We start from the raw sequence: 24178 nt of genomic DNA on the forward strand, positions 1-24178 counted from the left end.
GTACACTTTTTCGCTGCGTCATTGCAGGATAGAGGAGCTTTCTTGCAAGTAATATGCTTTAAGAAGCCGATGACAGTGCAACGCGTGCAATTTAATACGTGCAAAAGATTATTCTACCAATTAAATATGTAGTTTTTCTTTTATGTGTATAGACCTATATACACAATAGAAGTTATGATCGTGTCATACTATATATGAGGGGAGTCCATATCTGACCTTAGACTTGGCCTATTTCCTAAATTCAAATATTATTTATGTAATAATCCCCGAAGAACAGGGAATTACTGGCCAATAATGCCCTGGCTGGAAGAGTTGAAGGCCCGAGGCGAAGCCGAGGGACTTTAATCCAGCCAGGGCATTATTGGCCAGTAATATGTAGGCTTGTTTTAATTTTTTTTTAATTTATAAAAAAAGATACATTTTTGTAGTCATATTGAGTTTTATCAGCATGATTGTCTACATTCTTATGCTTTTACTGTAAGTTTATTAAAAGGAAATTGTACACACACACACACACACACACACACACACACACACACACATTCTGCAACTCCCCCTCTATATACACAAACACACTCTGCAGTCCACCCTACACAAACTGCAGCCCCCCTCTACATCCACAAAACACACACCAGCAGCCCCCTCCCTACACCCACTGCAGCCCCTTGTAAACCCACACACTGCAGACACACACACCAACAAAACACTCTGCACCCCTCCTCCACCACAAAACACACCCTGAAGACACACACACTGCAGCTCCCCCTCTACACCAACAAAACACGCACAGCAGAAACACACCAACAAGACTCTGCTGCCCCCTCTACACCCACAAAACACACAACAGACACACAAACCTTTCCCTTCATTCTCCTGTGCGGAGCTTCCTGCAGGCAGTGTGGGGGAGGAGTCAGTGCCTTGCTGGTGCCTTCTGTCCAATCACCTCCCCTATCTAAGAGCAAATTTCACTCTTTGTGAATGAAAACTGTAAGCAGATTGGCTGAAAAACTTGGCAGGGTGCCAGAAATTCCGGTTACCAGCTTTAGCCTATAATTGAAGATATGCACTGGTTGATCATATATTAAACCTCTTTTATTTTCAATAGGCTAGTATCCTGAGTAGTATTTTGAAACTCTTATCATATATAGTTTATTGATTTTTAGATTATTCAGACGATAAGCCATTATTTTATGGTTTTGATTTTCACTAACAAATACAGTATGTAGATCAGTGCAAATTGTATGGAATGATCTGACTAATGAGATTTCTTGGGGCACTATTTAAAGATGTGAGGTCCAATAGGAGATTATTCCCAGATGAAGTGGATAGGGCATTCTGGAATATTTTTTCTCCGTTGAAACTTTCAATCATACCGGTGAGAAATCTTCCTGGATTGATTGATACCAGCTGTGACTACAACTTCCTCTTGCTGATCCACGCGGAGGAGCTGAGAGGCTGAGTGCTTTGTGAGTGACTAAGGCTGCGTCCATGGTAAGGACGACCGCGCTGAGCAATCAGACTGCCTAAAGGCAGTGATCGCGTTTATACGGCGTGCGGGAGGGGGCGTGCGTTGCGCAAGAAATCAGTTAAACTGATTTCTTGGCGCAACGGGCCGGTCTCGTGAACGGTTCGCCCAATGAGGGCGAACCAGCTCCGTGACGTCACTGGCACGCCACTAGACACGCCCACGGACGGCGCATGTACTATGGCCAGGGAAAGCACCCGCTTTCCTTCATCCTCCGCACGGGAGGACTGACTATGTCCGCAGCCTTAGAGGCATGGAGCATGGCTGTCCCCTTGTTGTATTATACAGTTTTTCCCGCTTTTCCCGTTTGAACACACTCCCTGCCATGCAAAATGTCACAGACGGATGCGCCTGATGTGATTCACACCGGAGGGATATGGATCAATGCTGATTCACCTGATTCTGGGGACATAACCTTTAAGATTTGTCTTCCTGTAAGGAAGGGCATTAGTGTGTGTGTGTGTGTGTGGGGGGGGGGTCACTTTTTCAGTAAAAATGAATACATTATTGTATGTCCCTGTGCTTTTCTATGTCTTTTCACTTTGCTAACTGTGAGGTTGATAATGGATGCGCGGACATCTTCTCTCAGATGTGATATCCAGCATCAAAGAGCAGTATAAATGAAAATCTGAAGCCCATTAGTAGGGAATAGCCAGGGGATCATCCTGCTTGTATATATGAGATGGTCTGTCCAATAATTTCCAGAGAAAAGAAAATGGTCATTGTACAATAAACAATGTTATCAAAATTAAAAGTAAACATGTGGTAACACTCACATGCTCCACATAAATAAATCACATTTAGACCACACAGGGCCAGATAGAGCGTCGCATCAGAGTTCCGCCAATGCTAACTCTAGCTCTCTGTTCCTGCAGTGACGAGCGTTTATTCGCTTGCGGATAGTGCCGTCTTGTAATGGAACAAGGAGAGTACCAGTCCGGCGTCCGGTTGGTCAGACTATCCTAGTGCTTGTAGCCCAGCCTATGCTTTTCACAGGAAACCTGCTTCCCCAGAGGGTTTCAAATGGGTGATTGGTGCCTTTTTTTACCCAAATCTTGCACCTCTATGCATTTTAAATTGTTTTTTTTAGGTTAGTTTGTAAGCAGAGGCCCATATTCATTAAAAGATAAGCTTAGCACAACCTGATTCCTATTCAAATTAATGGGATTTTAGAAGTGCTAAAGCTTCTGTAGCCCCCTTTTGGTAAGAGCTACTGTAGGGCATGCAAGGTGTTTTATTTCCTCCTATTGCCTGCTGTCTGTGAGAGAGATTCACTATGCATATTTAACATGACATTAACCCAACTTAGCACACATTACTTATTATTGCTGTATCCACATAAGTAAACAACATGGCATTAACCAGGTGTTTACTCCTATAAAAAGCTTGAAAGAGACAGAGTGAAAGAGAACAATGTTGTTTTGTATTGTATGTCTTTATTTATATAGCGCCATTAATGTACATAGCGCTTCACAGTAGTAATACATGTGGTAATCAAATAAATAACAGATAATACAAATAACAGATCATGGGAATAAGTGCTTCAGACATAAAAGTAACATTAAGGAAGAGGAGTCCCTGCTCCGAGGAGCTTACAATCTAATTGGTAGGTAGGGAGAACGTACAGAGACAGTAGGAGGGAGTTCTGGTAAGTGCGTCTGCAGGGGGCAAAGCTTTATGTATCATGTGTTCAGAATATCCACAGTGCTATTCATATGCTTCTTTAAGCAAGTGTGTCTTAAGGTGGGTCTTAAAGGTGGATAGAGAGGGTGCTAGTCGGGTTCTGAGGGGAAGGGCATTCCAGAGGTGTGGGGCAGTCAGTGAAAAAGGTTTAAGGCGGGAGAGGGCTTTAGATACAGGAGAGATTGTAAAAATCCAGGTGACTAATATTTTATTGCGGTCATATATCTAAACAGTATCCTACTCGGGTTCTATGTAAGTCAGGAAACCACTCTATATATGAATAATATTTTCCATCAAGTGCTGAACGTTTCAAGCTTTGCAGAATGACAAGTTTTTCTATATAAAAGTATATGCGTTTTGAAGACAAAAATATACAGTATTGAATATTGTCTTTTTAGTGAAAATGCCTTTTTTGTTTACTTTTTCCTTTCCAGTCATTTATTGCTGTGCGTTCCTCAGTTTTTAATGTACAGATGCAGCAGGTGTTATTGCACCTGCTACCACACAAAAATGCATTACCGCTGGCGCGAGTTTTGACACGTTATCATGTGATTTGAAATTGAATATGATGGAGCTGCAAGTTGCAAGATGACAGGTTTGCTAATTAGTTGCGCAATTACGGCACGTTACCATGTGATAACGAGTCTGCTACATCTATTAAAAGGAAAAAAATGTCGACATCATGGAATACAGTCTAAAGAAGAATATTCACATCTCAAATAATTGCTTCAAAGTTTGTATAATAAAATACAGTTATTATGTATCATATACAGTATACAGTCGTTAGTTTTCAGGCAACTTTTTTAGTCTTCACTTGGTGTATCTAATATTTGGTTTGTTTTTAAGATCTCAGAGCAGTTGGACTAAAGAAGGGGATGTTTTTTAATCCTGATCCTTATCTGAAGATGTCCATACGCCCTGGGAAAAAGAGCATTTTTCCAACATACTCCCACCATGGTCAAGAAAGGAGGTCTACTATTATTGCAAACACTACAAATCCAGTATGGCACAGAGAGGTAATGCATGTTACTGAAAGGAGTTCTGATTAAATGTATCCCAATTATTTATATATGGGTGGCCTGATTTACTAAATGCTGGTAAGCTATAGAGTACCTTGAGGTGCACTGAAGAGACTGGCTTTTCTACAGTACCTTGCATATCACTGTATGTATGTACGTATGTATGGTTTACACCACGGGTGTGCAAACTGGAGGGAAGAGACATACAGTTAGGTCCGGAAATAATTGGCACTGATACAAGTTTAGTTATTTCGGCTGTGTACCAAAATAAATTCAAGTTACACTTAAATAATAAATATGGGCTTAAAGTGCAGTCTATCAGCTTTAATTTGAGGGTCTTCACATCCAAATTGGAGGAAGGGTTTAGGAATTACATCTCTTTAATATGTAGTCCCCTCTTTTTCAAGGGACCAAAAGTAATTGGACAATTGACTCAAAAGCTGTTTCATGGACAGGTGTGGGCTATTCCTTTGTTATTTCATCATCAATTAAGAAGGTAAAAAGGAGTTAAGCTCAGTAATAGTCAAACCATTATATTTAATATTCAAGGACTCCATTTCCACAGGCTAAGTACCACAAGATTGGCGTAAAGCAGATGTGGTGCCTATATTTAAAAAGGGAGCTAGATCACAACCGGGAAATTACAGACCTGTAAGCCTGACTTCAATAGTAGGGAAACTACTTGAAGGTTTAATACGGGATAATATTCAGGAATACCTAATGGAAAACAAAATTATTAGTAATAGTCAGCATGGATTTATGAAGGATAGATCTTGCCAAACTAACCTTATTTGTTTCTTTGAGGAGGTAAGTAGGAATTTAGACCAGGGTAATGCAGTTGATGTGGTCTACTTAGATTTTGCAAAGGCTTTTGATACGGTTTCACACAAGAGGTTGGTGTACAAAATAAAGAAAATTGGACTCAGTAATAATATATGCACCTGGATTGAAAACGGGTTAAAGGACAGACAACAGAGGGTTGTCATAAATGGTACAAATGGTACTTTGACAAAGTTCCTGATAGGAACGAAACGCGTCAGAGTTTGCTCTGCAGCGAATTTCTGTTTAATATGCACAAATAAATACTTTTTTATTATTCATTGCGTGTCTGCATTCATACCCCGGCGGCAGCAGTGAACCGCCTCGCAACCTTCTATTTTTGTACGATTTACCTTTGGGCTGGAGCACGCTGATTTCCTTTTCCGGTTCACAGTCCAGTGACGTCATCGCAGACCGGAGCTCGGCGAGTCAAGACTGTGAGTTATCTCCCTTCCCCTACCTCCGTGAGAGGATTCCTGAGTCCGTGGTTGACACCGGGTGTAGGAGGGCAGTGGCGGAGGGTAGCGGTGTACTTAGCCTGTGCTTCCTTGTTAGGAGACACGGCGGTATCACTGCTATTCATTCCTCCCTACCACAACTAGCCACTACCCGTGTTAGTCATTAGCCATGTACTCCTAAGGGGTGTCATTATAATACTTTAGTACACGTGTGGTATAGTGAACGGAAGAGATGCTTATGGACATACATTTTGTGCTTTATGGATTTGGCTTTCTTGTGTGGGACTGGCTAGTATTCATTTAGTAGCATCAGTTTTTCTTAGGAGTGATCCTGGATTTTGTTGGTTGTCATAAATGGAACTTTTTCAGGTTGGGCTAAAGTCGTGAGGGGAGTACCTCAGGGATCGGTACTGGTACCCCTGCTTTTTAACTTGTTTATTAATGACCTTGAGGTTGGGATCGAGAGCAAAGTCTCCATCTTTGCTGATGATACTAAATTGTGTAAGGTAGTAGAATCAGAGCAGGATGTAATTTCTCTTCAGAAGGACTTGGAGAGACTGGAAACGTGGGCAGGTAAATGGCAGATGAGGTTTAATACAGATAAATGTAAGGTTATGCATTTGGGATGCAAGAATAATAAGGCAACTTACAAATTAAATGGAGATATATTGGGGGAATCCTTGATGGAGAAGGATTTAGGAGTGCTTGTAGACTGCAGGCTTAACAATAGTGCCCAATGTCATGCAGTAGCTGCAAAGGCAAACAAGATCTTATCATTCATTAAACGGGCAATGGCTGGAAGGGAAGTAAACATAATTATGCCCCTTTACAAAGCACTAGTAAGACCACACCTTGAATATGGAGTACAATTTTGGGCACCAATCCTAAGAAAAGAAATTATGAAACTAGAGAGAGTGAAGAGAAGAGCCACCAAATTAATAAAGGGGATGAACAATCTAACTTATGAGGAGAGGCTAGCTAAATTAGATTTATTTACATTAGAAAAGAGGCATCTAAGAGGGGATATGATAACTATATATAAATATATTTGGGGACAATAGAAGGAGCTTTCAAAAGAACTATTCATCCCACGGGCAGTACTAAGGACTCGGGCCATCCCTTAAGGTTGGAGGAAAGGAAATTTCACCAGCAACAAAGGAAAGGGTTCTTTTGCAGTAAGGGCAGTTAAAATGTGGAATTCATTACCCATGGAGACTGTGATGGCAGATACAATAGATTTGTTCAAAAAAAGGTTGGACATCTTTTTAGATGGGAAAGGTATACAGGGATATACCAAATAAGTATACATGGGAAGGATGTTGATCCAGGGATTAATCCGATTGCCAATTCTTGGAGTCAGGAAGGAATTAATTTTTCCCCTTAATGGGTTTTTTGGTTCGCCTTCCTCTGGATCAATAAGTCAGTATAGATTTAGGATAAAGTATCTGTTGTCTAAATTTAGCATAGGTTGAACTTGATGGACCTATGTCTTTTTTCAACCTTATCTACTATGCAACTATGTAAAAGGTCTGGAGTTGATTCCAGGTGTAGCATTTGCATTTGGAAGTTTTTTCTGTGAACCCACAACATGCAGTCAAAGGAGCTCTCAATGCAAGTGAAACAGGGCATCCTTAAGCTGCAAAAAAAAAGAAAACCCATCAAAGAGATAGCAGGAACATTAGGAGTGGCCAAATCAACAGTTTGATACATTCTGAGAATAAAACGCACTGGTGAGCTCTGCAACACAAAAAGGCCTGGACGTCCACAGAAGACAACAGTGGTAGATTATCATAGGATCCTTTCCATGGTAAAGAAAAACCCCTTCACAACATCCAGCCAAGTGAAGAACACTCTCCAGGAGGTAGGCATATCATTATCCAAGTCTACCATAAAGAGAAGACTTCACGAGAGCAAATACAGAGGGTTCACCACAAGGTGCAAACCATTCATAAGCCTCAAGAATAGAAAGGCCAGATTAGACTTTGCCAAACAATATCTAAAAAAAGCCAGCCCAGTTCTGGAACAGCATTCTTTGGACAGATGAAACTAAGATCAACCTGTACCAGAATGATGGGAAGAAAAAAGTATGGAGAAGGCTTGGAACGGCTCATGATCCGAAGCATACCACATAATCTGTAAAACACGGTGGAGGCAGTGTTTGGCTTACAATGGCACTGGGTCACTAGTGTTTATTGATGATGTGACAGAAGACAGAAGCAGCCGGATGAATTCTGAAGTATGTGGGGATATATTGTCTGCTCAGATTCAGCCAAATTCTGCGAAGTTGATTGGACGGCGCTTTACTTTACAGATGGACAATGACCCAAAACATACTGCGAAAGCAACCCAGAAGTTTTTTAAGGCAAAGAAGTGGAATATTCTGCAATTCAATCACCTGATCTCAACCCGATCGAGCATGCATTTCACTTGCTGTAGACAAAACTTAAGGCAGAAAGACGAACAAACAACAACTTAAGACAGCTGCAGTAAAGGCCTGGCAAAGCATCACAAAGGAGGAAACCCAGCGTTTGGTGATGTCCATGCGTTCCAGACCTCAAGTAGTCTTTGCCTGCAAAGGATTCTTGACAAAGTATTAAAAATGAACATTTTATTTATGATTTTGTTAATTTGTCCAATTACATTTGAGCCCCTGAAATAAGGGTGCTGTGTATGAAAATGGTTGCAATTCCTAAATGTTTCATACAATATTTTTGTTCAACCCCTTGAATTAAAGCTGAAAGTCTGCACTTCTATTGCATCTCGGTTGTTTCATTTTAAATCCATTGTGGTGGCATACAGAGCCAAAATTATGAAAATTGTGTCAGTGTCCAATTATTTCCGGACCTACTGTAACTGTATATGCCTTGGGGAAGAGGCATATAATTAAATACAGAAAAAAAACAGGTATCTTCTACAGACGAGACCACGACTATTCTAAAGCTTGCCTTAAACTAGCCCGGTTACATTCTGGGTATGTGCTGGGTGTAACCTGGCTAGTTTAAGGCATTTCTGCATTGACTAATGACCCATAGGATTAATATAGCAGGGTCCCTGGCAGTCCCATTCAGTTTGAATGGGACTGCCAGGGACCCCCTTTGTTAATCTGATGGGCCATTAATCAATGCAGAAATGCTGGGTCTAGTTTAAGGCAAGTTTAAGGCATGTATCCAGCATGTACTTGGGTGTACCTGGGTCTTTTTGGCCATTGCCACTGGTTTGTGTTAGAATAACCGTGGTCACTACATTATTTAAAGTTTGTGCTCTCTTTCTAAAGGAATAACACAGGCTTAATTGTCAGTCTCCTGCCAGCAAAGCTAGTGGAAAAGTCGGCTGCAGATTTATTACGTTAAAGAAATCCCAGTTCCCACGTCAATTGACCTACTTCCCACGGCCATTGACTTACTGCCTTTCAAGTTCTGCAGGCTAACGAGGTACGGATACATTGTATCGGTAAAACCACTTCAAGTCTAACCGCAAACCAATTATTCAATTGACTTGCGGTTATGGAGTCAAGAGCTTGAAATGGATACCCATATGATACAGCAGACCTCCCATACACAGAGCTGGCTATGGCGCTCACTACTCCATCTTGTGTCTCAAAAGAATATAGCAGGCATTACATTCACTTCTATTACAGCAGGCAGAGAATAGCCTGCAAATGGGGGTTAAGAAGGCTGGGACAGGGCAAAGACAGCAGTGCAGTGAAAATACTTCTACCCCCTTCATTCCCAATGCGAGTTGGGGTTAATCAGCCGGACATAATACCTTTATTTAGGCCAGATTAACCCTGTTCTCGTCACAACTCCCCCACGCAAAGCGCAGGGACTGCCCTGACCACCCCGTCAGGTGGCTGGGCTGACCTGCCAGCTCTTGAAGTTAGTATGTCCTGAGGGCTGTCATGACGGGAAAGGCCATCAGCATTGCCATGCTCGCTTCCCTTTTTGTGCTGGATGGTAAAGTCAAATTCCTGTAAGGCAAGACTCCAACGCAAAAGTTTCGCATTTTCCCCCGACACCCTCTGTAACCAAATCAAGGGATTGTGGTCTGTAATAACAGTAAAAGGTCTGCCATACAAATATGGCTGTAACTTCTTTAGAGCCCATACTATGGCCAGACACTCTTTTTCAATGGTGGCATATGCCACCTCTCTGGGCAGCAGCTTGCGACTCAGATACACCACTGGGTGTTCACTGCCCTCCTCCCCCACTTGGCTGAGTACAGCACCAATGCCATAATCCGAGGCATCAGTCTGCACCAAGACCTTTTTGCCAGCAAGAATGGGGGCACTGGCCAGTGCAGTCTTTAATGCATGAAAGGAGACCTCACAGGCAGGAGACCAGACTACAAGCACAGACTATCGCTTCTGGGACAAGTCAGTCAGGGGTTTGGCAATGACACTATACTGAGGGACAAACTTTCTGTAGTAGTCTGTGCTGCCTAGGAAAGCCATAACTTGTTTCTTGGTTTTGGGAGCGAGCCACTTCACTATAGCTTCCACCTTAGCTGGTTCTGGCTTAAGATGCCCGCCACCCACCCGGTTCCCTTGGTACAGTACTTCTGCCATCCCTACTAAGCACTTGGTGGGTTTCAACGTGAGTCCCGCTTCCCTAATCCTGGCTAGCACCGCACACAGCTACATGCACTAAGTGTAACCTTTACTGAGATCCATGGTCATCAGATACCTTGCCCCGCGAGTTCATCTAACAACTCATCCATGCGGGGCATGGGCTAGGCATCTGACACCGTGCCCGCATTGAGCTGCCGGTAGTCCACACAGAACCAGGTGGTCCCATCCTTCTAAGGTACCAGGACTACCGGACAAGCCCAAGGGCTCTGGGACGGTACAATTACCCAGCATCTCTTCTACCCCCCTCTCTTTACTGCCCATCACCTCTGCTGAAACTCTATAAGCGTGCTTATGCAGAGGTCTCAGATCCCCTGTCAGCACTGGTTGATCTGCAATGTGTGTCTTCCTTGGCTTATCTGAAAACAGAGCCCTGGCTTCTGCCCTCTGCCTGACACTCAGCTTAGACCCTACCTCAACCTGCTCTACTGTACCCTCCTGCATAGCTTCCCCCAGGAGATCAGGCAGAGAGAGCATTGCTCACCGGATCCAACATCGGTGGGCTTCAAATGGCTAGCACCGATGCCACACTCGGTGCTATGTACTCCTTGAGCATATTTATGTGATAGGTCTTATTTCTTCCTGCCTCAGCATCTACCTGTACAACATAGTTGCACTCATTCATCTTTCGGAGTACCGTATACGGTCCCGACCAAGCAGCCATTAATTTGTTCTCCCGAGTGGGCTTGAGAACAAACGCTTGCTGTCCTGGGATGAATTCCCTGCTACGGGCATTCTGATCATATCAACTCTTCTGCTTGGTCTGAGCATCCCTAAGGTTGTCCTGTGCCAACCCCATGAGTATTTCCAGCCGGTCTCTGAGATGTATCACATACTGAAGCACAGAAGCATCAGTATTGGTAGTCTCCCCTTCACATCCCACACGGAATAGGTCCAGAGGTCCCCGTACCCAACGACCATATAACAGCTCAAAAGGAGAGAAGCCTGTAGATTCTTGCGGTACCTCTCGGTATGCAAACAGCAAGTGCTGCAGGTGAATCTCCCAGTCCTTTCCCTCTGCCTGTATAAACGTCTAAGCAGCTGCTTCAGGGTCCCATTGAACCTCTCACATAATCCGTTGGTCTGGGGGTGGTAAGGGGTCGTGCGCTGGTGCTTCACCCCACACTCATCCCAGAGACGCTGGTGCAATTCACTCATGAATTGTGACCCCTGATTGGTTCGAATCTCACTAGTGAAACCTACCCTAGAAAAAATGGTTACATAGCCTTCGCTACTGCCCTAGCATCAATAGTGGCAAGCGCTACTGCCTCAGGTAGGGTGGCAAAGTCCACCACCGTGAGGATGTAGCTCTTCCCTGACCAGCTGGGAACCATGAGGGGTCCCACGAGGTCCATGGCTACCCGCTGATAGGGTTCCCCGATTACCGGTAATGGGTTCAGGGGTGCCTTAACACGGTCACCCGCCTTACCTACTCGCTGGCAGGCATCACAAGCCCGGCAGAATTCTGCCACAACACTGGATGCCCCTGTCCAGTTATAACGCTGCAACAGCCGGGCTCGCGTCCGAGCGACCCCTGATGCCCCGCTAGTGGAATGGAGTGGGCTAACCGCAACAACTGCTGCCTATACTCCCGGGGTAACACTAGCTATCTCTTCCCCGTCCATACCTCATCTAACCCTGTAGTCCCTTGCTCTCTATACAGGAGCCCGCGGTGCCACAAAAAGTAATTAGACCCATTGCTTGACTTAGACTTGGACGCCCGAAGTCTCATGCCCTCTAAGCTATAGTCTGATAGCACCGCATCCCTAAACTAGGTACCTAACTCTGGCCACCCTCCGGTCATCCCTGAGTCAGGGGGACAGGGGACCGGGAACAGTAAGTCAGTGTCAGAAGGCGTGTGACAGGGTAAACAAAAGCCACTAGTTATATGCCTGGAAAACCTATGTCTAGTCTGCAGTGCAGCACTGACTAGGTTAACTTCAGCTGGGAACCTCAGGACAATTAGTTGGATCCCAGCTGCCTAATCAAGGTGTGTTAAAACCCAGGCTGTAGACAGAGGAGTCTCTCTGTTGAGGAGTGAGGAGTAAGCTTCTAAGGAGATTGCTAAAGAGTTTCCTGATACAAGGTCTGATTAGAAAAGTAGATGAATTGTGAACTGTCTGTCCCCTGCATAGAAAAGGGCAACTGCCATATACACTGTCTGCTAAAAAGAAACTGTTTTTGTCTGTCTGCTGAAGAAAAGCCATTTTCCTTTTGTTGCTGATGGAAAGCTATTTTTGTTTTGTGTGCTGTATATTTGTCAAGGCTAAATAAATAAGCCTTGTCCAGAAACCCGCGTGTGTAGTTGCATGTACCCTGCAACATATGGTGTCAAGATTTAGGAAGGATTTTTTCAAAAGGCTCCTGCAGTTAAAGGGCCACACACACACACACACACACACACACACACAAGAATGGAAGAACTTTTGAAAGACTTTCTGTACGAGCAGGCCCAGCTGCAAGCGGGGAGAGATGAGAGACTACAAGCAGCATAGGATGAGTGGATTGCCAAGCTGCTGACCCAATTCCAAGGGTCTGCCAGTGCAGAACTGGCAAGCAGACCCCCGATACTCCTGAGGAAAATGGCTCCGAACGAGGATCCAGAGGCTTTTTTACTGACATTTGAAAGAGTCGCCGAAGCTCAGGGCTGGGCTGCAGATCGCTGGGCAACTGCTTTGGCCCCGCTCCTCATAGGAGAAGCCCAGGCCTCATATCAGGGCCTCCCTACAGATCAGGCAATGGACTACCGACAAGTAAAAGCCGCCATACTGGATCGCAGCTGCCTAATCAAGGTGTGTTAAAACCCAGGCTGTAGACAGAGGAGTCTCTCTGTTGAGGAGTGAGGAGTAAGCTGCTAAGGAGATTGCTAAAGAGTTTCCTGATACAAGGTCTGATTAGAAAAGTGGATGAATTGTGAACTGTCTGTCCCCAGCATAGAAAAGGGCAACTGCCATATACACTGTCTGCTAAAGAGAAACTGTTTTTGTCTGTCTGCTGAAGAAAAGCCATTTTCCTTTTGTTGCTGATGGAAAGCTATTTTTGTTTTGTGTGCTGTATATTTGTCAAGGCTAAATAAATAAGCCTTGTCCAGAAACCCGCGTGTGTACTGCACCGACACACTTTATTCGAGCAAATACCCAGTATGTACCTGGCAGATACCTGGAATGCGCCGCTCCTCACCTCTGACAAGCCCCGTTGCGTTTGCCTTCCCAGCCTGGGTTCATGCCTGGCTGACGGGCGGCTGATCTGTTAAATGATAATGATTAGGATTTAATAGGCTGCAATGCTTCGCGTGTCTACTAGATGGCATAAATTCATGAATTGTAATGCAGTATATATATATATACTGTGCAGTATTGCAGCCAGCGGGAATAAAATGCTTCAATCCCTGCCTGGAAAATAACCCAATGCACTCGGGCAGAAAACAGTCACAAACCTCAATACACCCGGGTATACCCGAATTCGTGGGACTAGCCGAGCTCGAATAAAGTGTGTCGCCAGTGTAGTTGCATGTACCCTGCAACAAGGCGACTTCGTCTAGCTTACTTGTCTAGTCTCCGCAGAGACTGCTGGAACCGTAGGTCCCAAATGCAGGGGGACAGGGGCTGGTTCTGCTGCAATCCTTGCTGACTTGCTCCTGGTGATCGCTGCAACAGGCGCCAGCTCAGTTGTGAAAATGCAGGTAACATGTCCCAGGTCGTTACCAAGCAAGATCTCGGCATCCAACCAAGGCAAAACCCCCACCTCCCTCATGCCATGTCCGGCGCCCCAGTCCAAAAACACCCGGGCAACTTGGAGTAACTGCGGTCCTCCATCTGGCATGGTCACTTGCATCCAGGTGCCTGGAAGCAAATCATCTGGCCGCACCATATCAGGGCGAACCAGAGTCACGGTGGCACTGGAGTCTAGCAAGCCGTCCACCTACCGGTCTCTGATGGTCACCCTCTGCAGATGCTTCTGCCAGACATCGTTGGGCTGCATCCCGACTGGAGCAACCTGATGTCCCCTGATCTCCGCTGCTGGTCCGAGGTGGAAAGTGCAGATTCTCCGCTGGACGTCCCTCTGTGGACAGGTTCCACGGCTGTACTTGGCTTCTCTGTGTGTTCCAGTCGCACACGGGCGAGCAGCCTCGCAGCTGGTGATTGTTGCCCCTGATGGGGTCCCTTGAACCGGTCCAGGTCCGGACAGTCTGGCCTGAGATGAACGACCTTATTGCAGGTAAAACACCGCCTCTCATGTCTAAACTTTGCAGCCTTGGGTGCGTTGACTGCTGCTGCAGGTTTGTGTGTCCATTGAGGGGTAGTTTTAGTTCCCTTGGCCACGCGGGCCGTTCCTTTGGGAGCTGCTGGATCCTCCATTGCAACCCTGCTGGCCACATATTCATCAGCCATTTTCGTAGCCTCCTCATAGGTCTGAGGTTTGTGGTCAAAGGCCCATGCCCTCACATCCGTGGGGAGCTGCTGCAGCAACTGCTCCTGAAAGAACAAGTCCAGTAGGGTATGGAATTTTTTAACCCCATTCCCCTCCACCCACTGAGTCCCGTGTAAGGCCATACGGCCGGCATAGTCACTGAATGACTCACCGGGGAGTACTCCTCATGTCCGGAACTTGCCCCTGTATGCTTTTGGGGTCAGGGCGTACTGGGTCAGCAGTTTGCTCTTAATATGACCGTAGTCATCGGCATCCATGCGTGGAATACCCTGCACAGTCCGCTTGGCTTACCCAGATAACAGTGGTTGCAGTCTGACCATCCAGTCCCTCCTTGGTATTCGGAACCGGGAACACTGCGTCTCGAAGTCATTTAAAAATAAATCAATGTCATCTGTGCCATCCACGAACCTGCTGAAGCTGTGATGAACCGCCCGGAGAAGCTCCTGTTCCTCGTTTACAAGGGGAGAGTGGTGGGTCTTTCCAAGCACTGCTGTCAAGAGCTGTACCCACTCTGCGGTGCTAACCCCCATTCCCCATGTAGCGAGAAGTGCAGTGAGCCGAGGGACGGCCTGTTCGGCAGCCACAGCTGCTACTTCGTCCGCACTCACTGGCGCCAAGCCACCCACAACCAGGGGGTCACTAGCATTCTCCTCATGTCCTTGCAGCCCCAGAGCTGGAGGGACCTCCTGCATAGCTGTCTTGACAGAGTCATAGACCTCCTGTCTGAATAGCGCTCACCGCCACAGCAGCTACGGGGACTTGCGGTCCTCATGACGCTCCAAATCCTCCAGTTGTACCTTTGACCGCCCATTTGTCGGTAAACAATACCCCGCACATCTCTCCACGACCTTCTCTCTGATCCACGATCGGAACCTTCCTGAGCGATTACTCATGGTGCTATCGGGGTGTTGGTAAAGGGACAGTGAAGTATCTCATGCTCTTTAGAAGTGTGTGTAAGTTGCCACTTGTATGAGGAGCTCGCAAGCTACGAGGTCCCCTCTATAATACAGAATCCCGCAGGAGACTATAGTATAGGTTCAATCAGTATCCCACACGCTGCCACCAGTTAATACAAGCTTGTCACGGTGGACACAAACTTATCAACACTTTTTATATTTCTGGGTGCTCGATTAAACACAAGGAGCAAAATAAATTGTGATTTATTTCCTTATACAAAACAAAGAAAATAACCCCTCCAAAAAGCGCTTACCTACACTAATTAAGGTGTAATAATTACAGTGCTAAAAATTAAATATTACGTGCTAACACAACAAACAGTCTAACTATTGCTGTAAGAGCAAGCAGCTAGGTGACAATAATGTCAGGTTATTCCAAACCTGATACAAAACAGTGCACAAACAATATTAAAGTCCCCAGCGCTAAAGTCCAAGATACCGTGATCTTCAGATAGTCTCTGATATTAAAGATGGTAACTGGGCTCTGTTGAAAATGTTCCAGATGGGATGTGTCCTAGGAATGGACTGGATGCACGTCTGAAATACAGATGAGAGGCACACCTGATTGCGCAGCGTTTTCTAGCAATCAGATCCCTATCTAAGACAGTGATGATTCCTACTCACATGATGAACGCCAATGTAGTCAGTGGAGAGAATCTGTGCTTGTTCCTCTTCTTTCAGCTCCTCTCACGACCCCACGTGCAGGCAGCTTTCTCGAGGAGACCTCAATCCACAATGGCGTCGGGGGTGGCCCCGTTGCGAAACCCCCACCGAGGGAAGGAATGGGCACAATATGGTGTAGTTTGAAACACTTTAATTAGCTAATACACTAAAAAACACATTAAAATACACTCACATGGTGCAATACCGAATTGTATTGCTCAAATTGCCGTCCGCAGCTTGCAATTCCTGCCCGCAAGATACAGAGAATCCCTGCACGCAGACACGCTGGTGGTACTGAGCGTGTGACGTCACCGCTGCCGGGAACTCTCCTTGCAGAGGCTACAGTGGCTGGGTTGGCTCAAGTGACTAGACTCCTCCTCCCTACGCGTTTCGTGACACGTGGTCACTTCGTCAGGGGATAGTGGAGTCTGGTCAGTGATACCTTTTATATTATACCAAATGGAGAGAGCCTCCTACTTGGGGTGGAGCAAATTATGTGGGTACATGTGCTTATTTAAGCCAAGGTACCAATTCCTAATACGCTGTTGATATTAAAGCTGATACTCCACTTTCCAACAGCTAGGCTCCACCCCAAGTAGGAGGCTCTCTCCATTTGGTATAATATAAAAGGTATCACTGACCAGACTGCACTATTCCCTGACGAAGTGACCACGTGTCACGAAACGCGTAGGGAGGAGGAGTCTAGTCACTTGAGCCAACCCAGCCACCGTAGCCTCTGCAAGGAGAGTTCCCGGCAGCGGTGACATCACACGCTCAGTACCACCAGCGTGTCTGCGTGCAGGGATTCTCTGTATCTTGCGGGCAGGAATTGCAAGCTGCGGACGGCAATTTGAGCAATACAATTCGGTATTGCACCATGTGAGTGTATTTTAATGTGTTTTTTAGTGTATTAGCTAATTAAAGTGTTTCAAACTACACCATATTGTGCCCATTCCTTCCCTCGGTGGGGGTTTCGCAACGGGGCCACCCCCGACGCCATTGTGGATTGAGGTCTCCTCGAGAAAGCTGCCTGCACGTGGGGTCGTGAGAGGAGCTGAAAGAAGAGGAACAAGCACAGATTCTCTCCACTGACTACATTGGCGTTCATCATGTGAGTAGGAATCATCACTGTCTTAGATAGGGATCTGATTGCTAGAAAACGCTGCGCAATCAGGTGTGCCTCTCATCTGTATTTCAGACGTGCATCCAGTCCATTCCTAGGACACATCCCATCTGGAACATTTTCAACAGAGCCCAGTTACCATCTTTAATATCAGAGACTATCTGAAGATCACGGTATCTTGGACTTTAGCGCTGGGGACTTTAATATTGTTTGTGCAGTGATTTATTTCCTTGCTAGACAAACATACGACAACTTCAGAATACACGTAATACAACACTTACTGGGATGGGGGAAACAAAATAAATTGTCCTTTGCACGAAAGCGCAAGAAATGCAGTCTCTGTTTAGAGGTCCCGTGGCTAGATCGCAAGCTGCCGATCTAATAACTCTGCCAAATCAAAGTATTTTGTAGAAGTTCGTGGAATTCGTTCGGGAGTCCCCATGGCTAACGAATTCCGAAGTTTGGGGTAAATTCTTGGTTTCGATGGTATTAACCCCTCGTGTACTGGAACCGCTACCACTGTGCTTGAACGAAGTCCTGCGTAAAGCGTAGTCACATCATGAATTGTATCTTAATAACCCTGGGGATAGTCCGGCGGGCACAGTTATAGGGTGATCAAGGCTATCCTTAACATGTGCACCCAATCCCCTCCGTGGGAATATTTCACCCAACAATCTCCGTTTTGCCCGCAGTTTGCAAAACCGGACAAAAAGGCTTTGCGGTTTGCAAAGCGCATGTGTCAGCCTGACACCCATGCAACTTAGCATACCTGGGATACACTTTTGTTGGCGCCCCTTAGTCTGGGGTTTGGGCCCAAGGTGTTAATGGCCCAGGAACTGGCACTTATCAGGATCCCGGCCATGTTTACATTATGGTGCTCTGAGGCTTTTCATCCCAGTCACTTCATTAGAATGAGGGTCTCCGGCTCAGCGGTACCTCTTTGAAGTGCAGGAAAGAAAATACCCTCAGCTCATTCACCCCTAGCATATTTACATGCCAGAGGTTTTTTTCCAGGCTCACAGAAAAACTGTTCCTGCCTGTACATTTTAAATTCATAGTTTTACACACTTTATTAAAACTTCATATTCTAGGTGTTCCACAGCTGTAATTTTTATGTGTGTGTGCATGTTTTATTTATTAAATACTTGCACACCAAAAACCAGGGTGCTGGGTGCCTCCGTTCGCGAGTTACCCTGCTTCATTGAACCGGCTTTCTTGTGGGAACCCAAGTTCACCCGGTTCCCATGTCAATTGACCTACTTCCCATGGCCATTGACTTACTGCCTTTCAAGTTGTGCAGGCTAACGAGGTACGGAACCACTTCAAATCTAACCGCAAGCCAATTATTCAATTGACTTGCGGTTACGGAGTCAAGAGCTTGAAATGGATACCCATAAGATACAGCAGACGTCCCATACACAGCGCTGGCTGTGGCACTCACTGCTCCATATTGTGTCTCAAAAGAATATAGCAGGCATTACATTCACTGCTATTACAGCAGGCAGAGAATAGCCTGCAAATGGGGGTTAAGAAGGCTGGGACAGGGCAAAGACAGCAGTGCAGTGAAAATACTTTTAACCCCTTCATTCCCAATGCGAGTTGGGGTTAATCAGCCGGACATAATACCTTTATTTAGGCCAGATTAACCCTGTTCTCGTCACAACAGGTACCTTATTTTTCCCGTGAAATAGCTGCTACGGTTAAGTAGGAATCCATTTTACTTTTTGGACCACCCTTAGACTTTTCACACATACGGGCATCAATAGATTGAGAGCTGTGTCTCTGATTATTACTTCTGATGCATTATACTCCATGATGCTCTGCAGACTGTTTTGTGTCAGGAAAGAATGCCATGCGGCCGTGCAGCCTCATCCAGTGTTCAGCTTAATATTGAGACTTTCCCCCTAATATAAATGGTATCTGTGTAGATCTTGTACTTTTTTGGTGCTTCAAAAGCATCATGATATTTAAATCATTACAGGCTGAATTGTTTGCTTTAACCAGGGATCAGGTAGTAACCCCAATTAGTGCTACAAATGAAATAACTCAGTTTTGGCAGGTTCTGATATCTATTACTGGTCCCATAGCATGAACAGGTTTGTCAGTGAAGAATCATGAAGTGTACACTTAATTTGAAATGTAATACAATAAATAAACTATATTATCAAAAACGAATTTTATTAGTTGTTCTTAGGAATTTATTCCATTTTTTTTTAATTGGTCGGGGCCATGGGGTGAGTAGCTTTTTTGGTTGGGCGAGTAGCTTTTTGGGTTATTTATCAAGCCCTGCTGTATCGTTGGTTACCTTATGGCCGCAGACTAAAGTTGATTTATGTTTGATTATTAAAGATGAATGTTAAATTAGTAAAGCTGTGGCCTTTACCACTATTTCCAAATACTACTGTCTGGTCTCATAATTTATTTTAAAGGGTATATGCAACCTGCGCAGGACATGTATATTGTATCTGTGCAATATGTGCATTTTTCTCTTTTTTGTTATCACACTACATTTTCTTGTCTTCATTTAGAAATATGTCTTTGTTGCTCTTCTAACGGATGTTTTGGAAGTTGAAATAAAGGATAAATTTGCCAAGAGTCGTCCAATCATAAAGCGGTTTCTGGGAAGATTAACCATTCCAGTGCAAAGGCTGTTGGAAAGACATGCTATTGGGTAAATATTTGTATTTAATTTTTTTTGTTAGAAATTTAACGGCAATTTTTCCAGTGAAGATACATATATTGATGTCTTCTTCATTGATAGTGTAGGTGTGTTATGAAACTATTTAATAGTTTCCCAAAATAGAGAATTATTAGTGTTTTAATTTGGCTAAAGTACCTGTTTATTGCACCTACACGTACAGTACATGGATGTTCATTAGCATTTAACATTTTATACTAATCGCACTTCATTAGGGTATCCAGAAAAGTCTGCGCTACTTTAACGTTGGTCCAACAAAGTATATAGTGAAATACCAGGGTAAAAAAGGAAGAGGGAGACAAAAAAACAAAAAACAAAAAAAAAACCAATTGCTGTAGTATATCGAGGAAACTTCCCAAAATGTAAAAAAGACTCTTTAAATTGCACTTCCATGGAAATTTCTGGATAGGGCATGTAAAGGTGCCATAATTGATGGCTGCAGGGTTCAATATGTGAAAGTAGATTTTATCCAACAGCTGTGGAATTGATCTTAATGCAGCTGATATGATCCGAGTGGCCATGAGATCCTCCTCAGTGATAAAGGGATCAGGTGCACCTCTTCAATGATAGTAAAGAGAAAAAAGCAAACATAGTGTAATAACATTTTCTATGAATAAAAAAAAAGGATAGCTACAAATGGAGATACAGGCATACCCCGCATTAACATACGCAATGGGACCGGAGCATGTATGTAAAGCGAGAATGTACTTAAAGTGAAGCACTCACTTTTTCCCACTTATCGATGCATGTACTGTACGGCAATCGTCATATACGTGCATAACTGATGTAAATAACGCATGTGTAACAGGCTCTATAGTCTCCCCGCTTGCACACAGCTTCGGTACAGGTAGGGAGCTGGTATTGCAGTTCAGGACGTGCTGACAGGCGCATGCGTGAACTGCCGTTTGCATATTGGGCGACATGTACTTACTCGCGAGTATACTTAAAGTGAGTGTCCTTAAAGCGGGGTATGCCTGTACACTGTGTGACAAACGGCTTACTCTGGGGCTCCGTCGTTTGTCCGGGACTGTTTAGAACACGGTCTTTTAGGGTAGGTTAAATGATGAGGCATCACGTACTGTTCCTTTAAACAGGCTATGCCTGGTTTATTCAGTCCCAGGCACTGAGACTGCCACAGTGCATACAACAGAAAACAGATCAAAACAAAAGCTGCTCACCTGAGCGATAACTTAACTTAGATATCCCTGACTCAGGGTTGGAAGTGGCTTTTCCACTCCCAACAACAAAACAAGGTACTTTTGCAGTCTTATACAAATGAACAGAAAGATTGAACCTGTTTGGGGAAGAGGCTTCTCCCCTCTGTAGTTCAGCAGCCTTCCAGCCTCCTGGCTCTTGTGGAGAGACCAGAGCAAACAGGAAAACAGTCTTTCATACCTGATTCCTAATTAGCATGACAGGTGACAGAAATCAGGCAGCAGACAAACTCTGGTCTGGATCTCTCATCCCTCAGTTCCAGCGCTTGCCAAACTGTGGGATGGAGTGTATGTATTATAAGGCTGCACTCCCAGGCCAAACAGGATAGAAACTGTTTAGTATCCTGGGAGCCCTATATACGGAATTTATTACCATCCCCTGGTTTCTGTCACATATCCTCCCCCCCAGCTCAGACCTCGAGGGATGAGCGACCATGGATATTAGGGAGTGTATCCTTGACAACCCGTCAGCATTGCCATGTTTGTGCCCTGACCTGTGTTCCACAGAAAATTTAAAGGGTTGTAGGCTTAGGAACCACCTGGTCACTCTAGAATTCTTTTCCCTGTTTTGACACATCCAGGTAAGGGGTGCATGATCTGTGACCAACCGGAATTTTCTCCCCAACAGGTAGTATTTGAGCGTCTCTACAGCCCACTTTATTGCGAGACACTCTTTCTCTACTATGGAGTAATTTTTCTCCTGGGGATTTAGTTTCCTACTTAAATAAAGGATGGGGTGCTCCTCACCTTGAGACTCCTGGGAGAGTACCGCCCCCAGCCCTACCTCAGATGCGTCGGTTTGGACTACGAACTCTTTGGAGAAGTCAGGTGTGACCAACACTGGTTGGGCACAGAGAGCTTCTTTCAGGCTTCTAAAGGCTTGTTCGGTTTCGGGGGACCACTTTACCATTAGCGGTCCTCTTGCTTTTGTGAGGTCAGTTAGTGGGGTTGCCTTAGTTGCAAAATTGGGAATAAACCTTCTATAGTACCCAATTAACCCCAAAAAGGTCCTTACTTGTTTTTTTGTAACTGGCCTTGGCCAATTTTGAATCGCCTCCACTTTGAGTGTTTGGGGTTTGAGTAAACCTCTGCCAATAGAATATCCCAGATACTTGGCCTCCTCCAGACCAATAGTGCATTTAGCGGGGTTAGCAGTTAGTCCAGCAGACCGGACTGCGTCAAGCACAGCTTGGACCTTTGGAAGGTGGGATTGCCAATCCTCACTATGGATTACCACATCATCCAGGTAGGCGGCAGCATACCGAGCATGTGGTTTTAAAATTTTATCCATCAGTCTTTGGAATGTGGCGGGAGCTCCATGTAAGCCAAAAGGCAACACCTTATACTGAAAGAGGCCGTCTGGGGTTGAGAAGGCTGTCTTTTCTTTTGCCCTTTCTGTGAGGGGAACCTGCCAGTACCCTTTTGTTAGGTCTAGGGTTGTGAGATATCGGGCTTTGCCCAGTCTCTCTACAAGTTCATCTACCCTGGGCATAGGATAAGTATCAAATTTTGACACCGCGTTTAGTTTCCGGTAGTCATTACAAAACCTTGTTGTACCATCTGGCTTTGGGACTAAGACTATAGGGCTGTTCCACCCACTTTGGGATTCCTCAATTACACCTAGTTTTAGCATTTTTTTAACCTCTAAACTTATAGCCTTTCTTTTGGCCTCCGGGATTCGGTACGGTTTAAGGTTAACTCGGACCCCCGGTTCAGAGACTAGGTCATGTTCAATTACGCTAGTTCTACCTGGCTGTATAGAGAAGATTTCTTTGTTTCTTCTCACTAAATTCTGAACCTCTCATTTCTGATGAACAGACAGGGTTTCAGCTATGCTAACCTCTGGGTCAGTTTCTTGATTCTCTGACGGACCTGGGGGTACTAGGGTTAACAAGACTTCTCTATCCTTCCAGGGCTTGAGTAGGTTTATATGGTAAATTTGCTCAGGTTTCCTCCTACCTGGCTGTCTTACCTTATAATTTACTTTTCCCACTCTTTCCAAGACCTCATATGGCCCATGCCATTTAGCAAGGAATTTACTCTCCACGGTGGGAACCAGAACTAGTACCCTATCACCTGGAAAAAAAATTCTGACCCTAGCACCCTTATTATACGTATTCCTCTGTGCTTCTTGAGCTTTCTCCATGTGTTCCCTCACTATGGGTAGGACTGCAACAATGCGGTCCTGCATCTGGGCAACATGCTCTATTACACTTCTGTAAGGGGTAACCTCATGTTCCCAAGTCTCTTTGGCTATATCCAATAAGCCCCTTGGGTGTCGGCCATACAATAGTTCAAACGGGGAGAAGCCTGTGGATGATTGGGGAACTTCCCTAATGGCAAATAACAGGTACGGTAACAAACAATCCCAGTTTTTCCCATCTTTATCAACCGCCCGCCGTAACATGCTCTTTAAGGTTTTATTGAACCTTTCCACTAAACCATCTGTTTGTGGATGATAGACTGAGGTTCTGAGATGCTTGATTTTTAGGAGTTTACATAGCTCTTTTGTTACTTGGGACATAAACGGTGTTCCCTGGTCAGATAGAATCTCTTTAGGAATTCCGACCCGGGAAAACAGAACTACTAACTCTTTTGCTATGTTTTTAGCAGAGGTGCTACGTAGGGGAACTGCCTCCGGATATCGGGTGGCATAATCCAATATTACCAATATATGCTGATGTCCCCTAGCAGACTTTATTAAGGGTCCTACTAGATCCATAGCAATCCGGTCAAATGTTCCTCTATTATGGGAAGGGGTACCAATGGGCTGCGGTACGCCTTGAACGGGGCGGTGATCTGACATTCTGGGCATGAGGAACAATAATTCGTAATTTCTGCCAGAACCCCAGGCCAATAGAAGCTTCGGAGAACCTTTTCTTTTGTCTTTTCCACCCCTAGGTGTCCCCCCAATGGATGACTATGTGCGAGGTGTAATACTACGTTACGGAATGTCCGTGGTACC

General features: G+C 44.9%; 1 protein-coding gene across 2 annotated transcripts in view; it reads left to right on the forward strand.

The window, feature by feature from the left end:
• Positions 1-24178, forward strand: part of HECW2 (HECT, C2 and WW domain containing E3 ubiquitin protein ligase 2) — a 241888-nt gene that overhangs the window by 64941 nt on the left and 152769 nt on the right. For both annotated transcript variants that reach the window (XM_075608335.1, XM_075608334.1), the window contains 2 exons: positions 4055-4224; positions 19830-19972. In XM_075608335.1, coding sequence (XP_075464450.1) covers positions 4055-4224; positions 19830-19972 — 313 coding nt within the window. The remainder of the gene's footprint in view (positions 1-4054; positions 4225-19829; positions 19973-24178) is intronic.

The sequence above is a fragment of the Ascaphus truei genome, chromosome 7, assembly GCF_040206685.1.
Source record: "Ascaphus truei isolate aAscTru1 chromosome 7, aAscTru1.hap1, whole genome shotgun sequence".
NCBI lineage: Eukaryota > Metazoa > Chordata > Amphibia > Anura > Ascaphidae > Ascaphus > Ascaphus truei.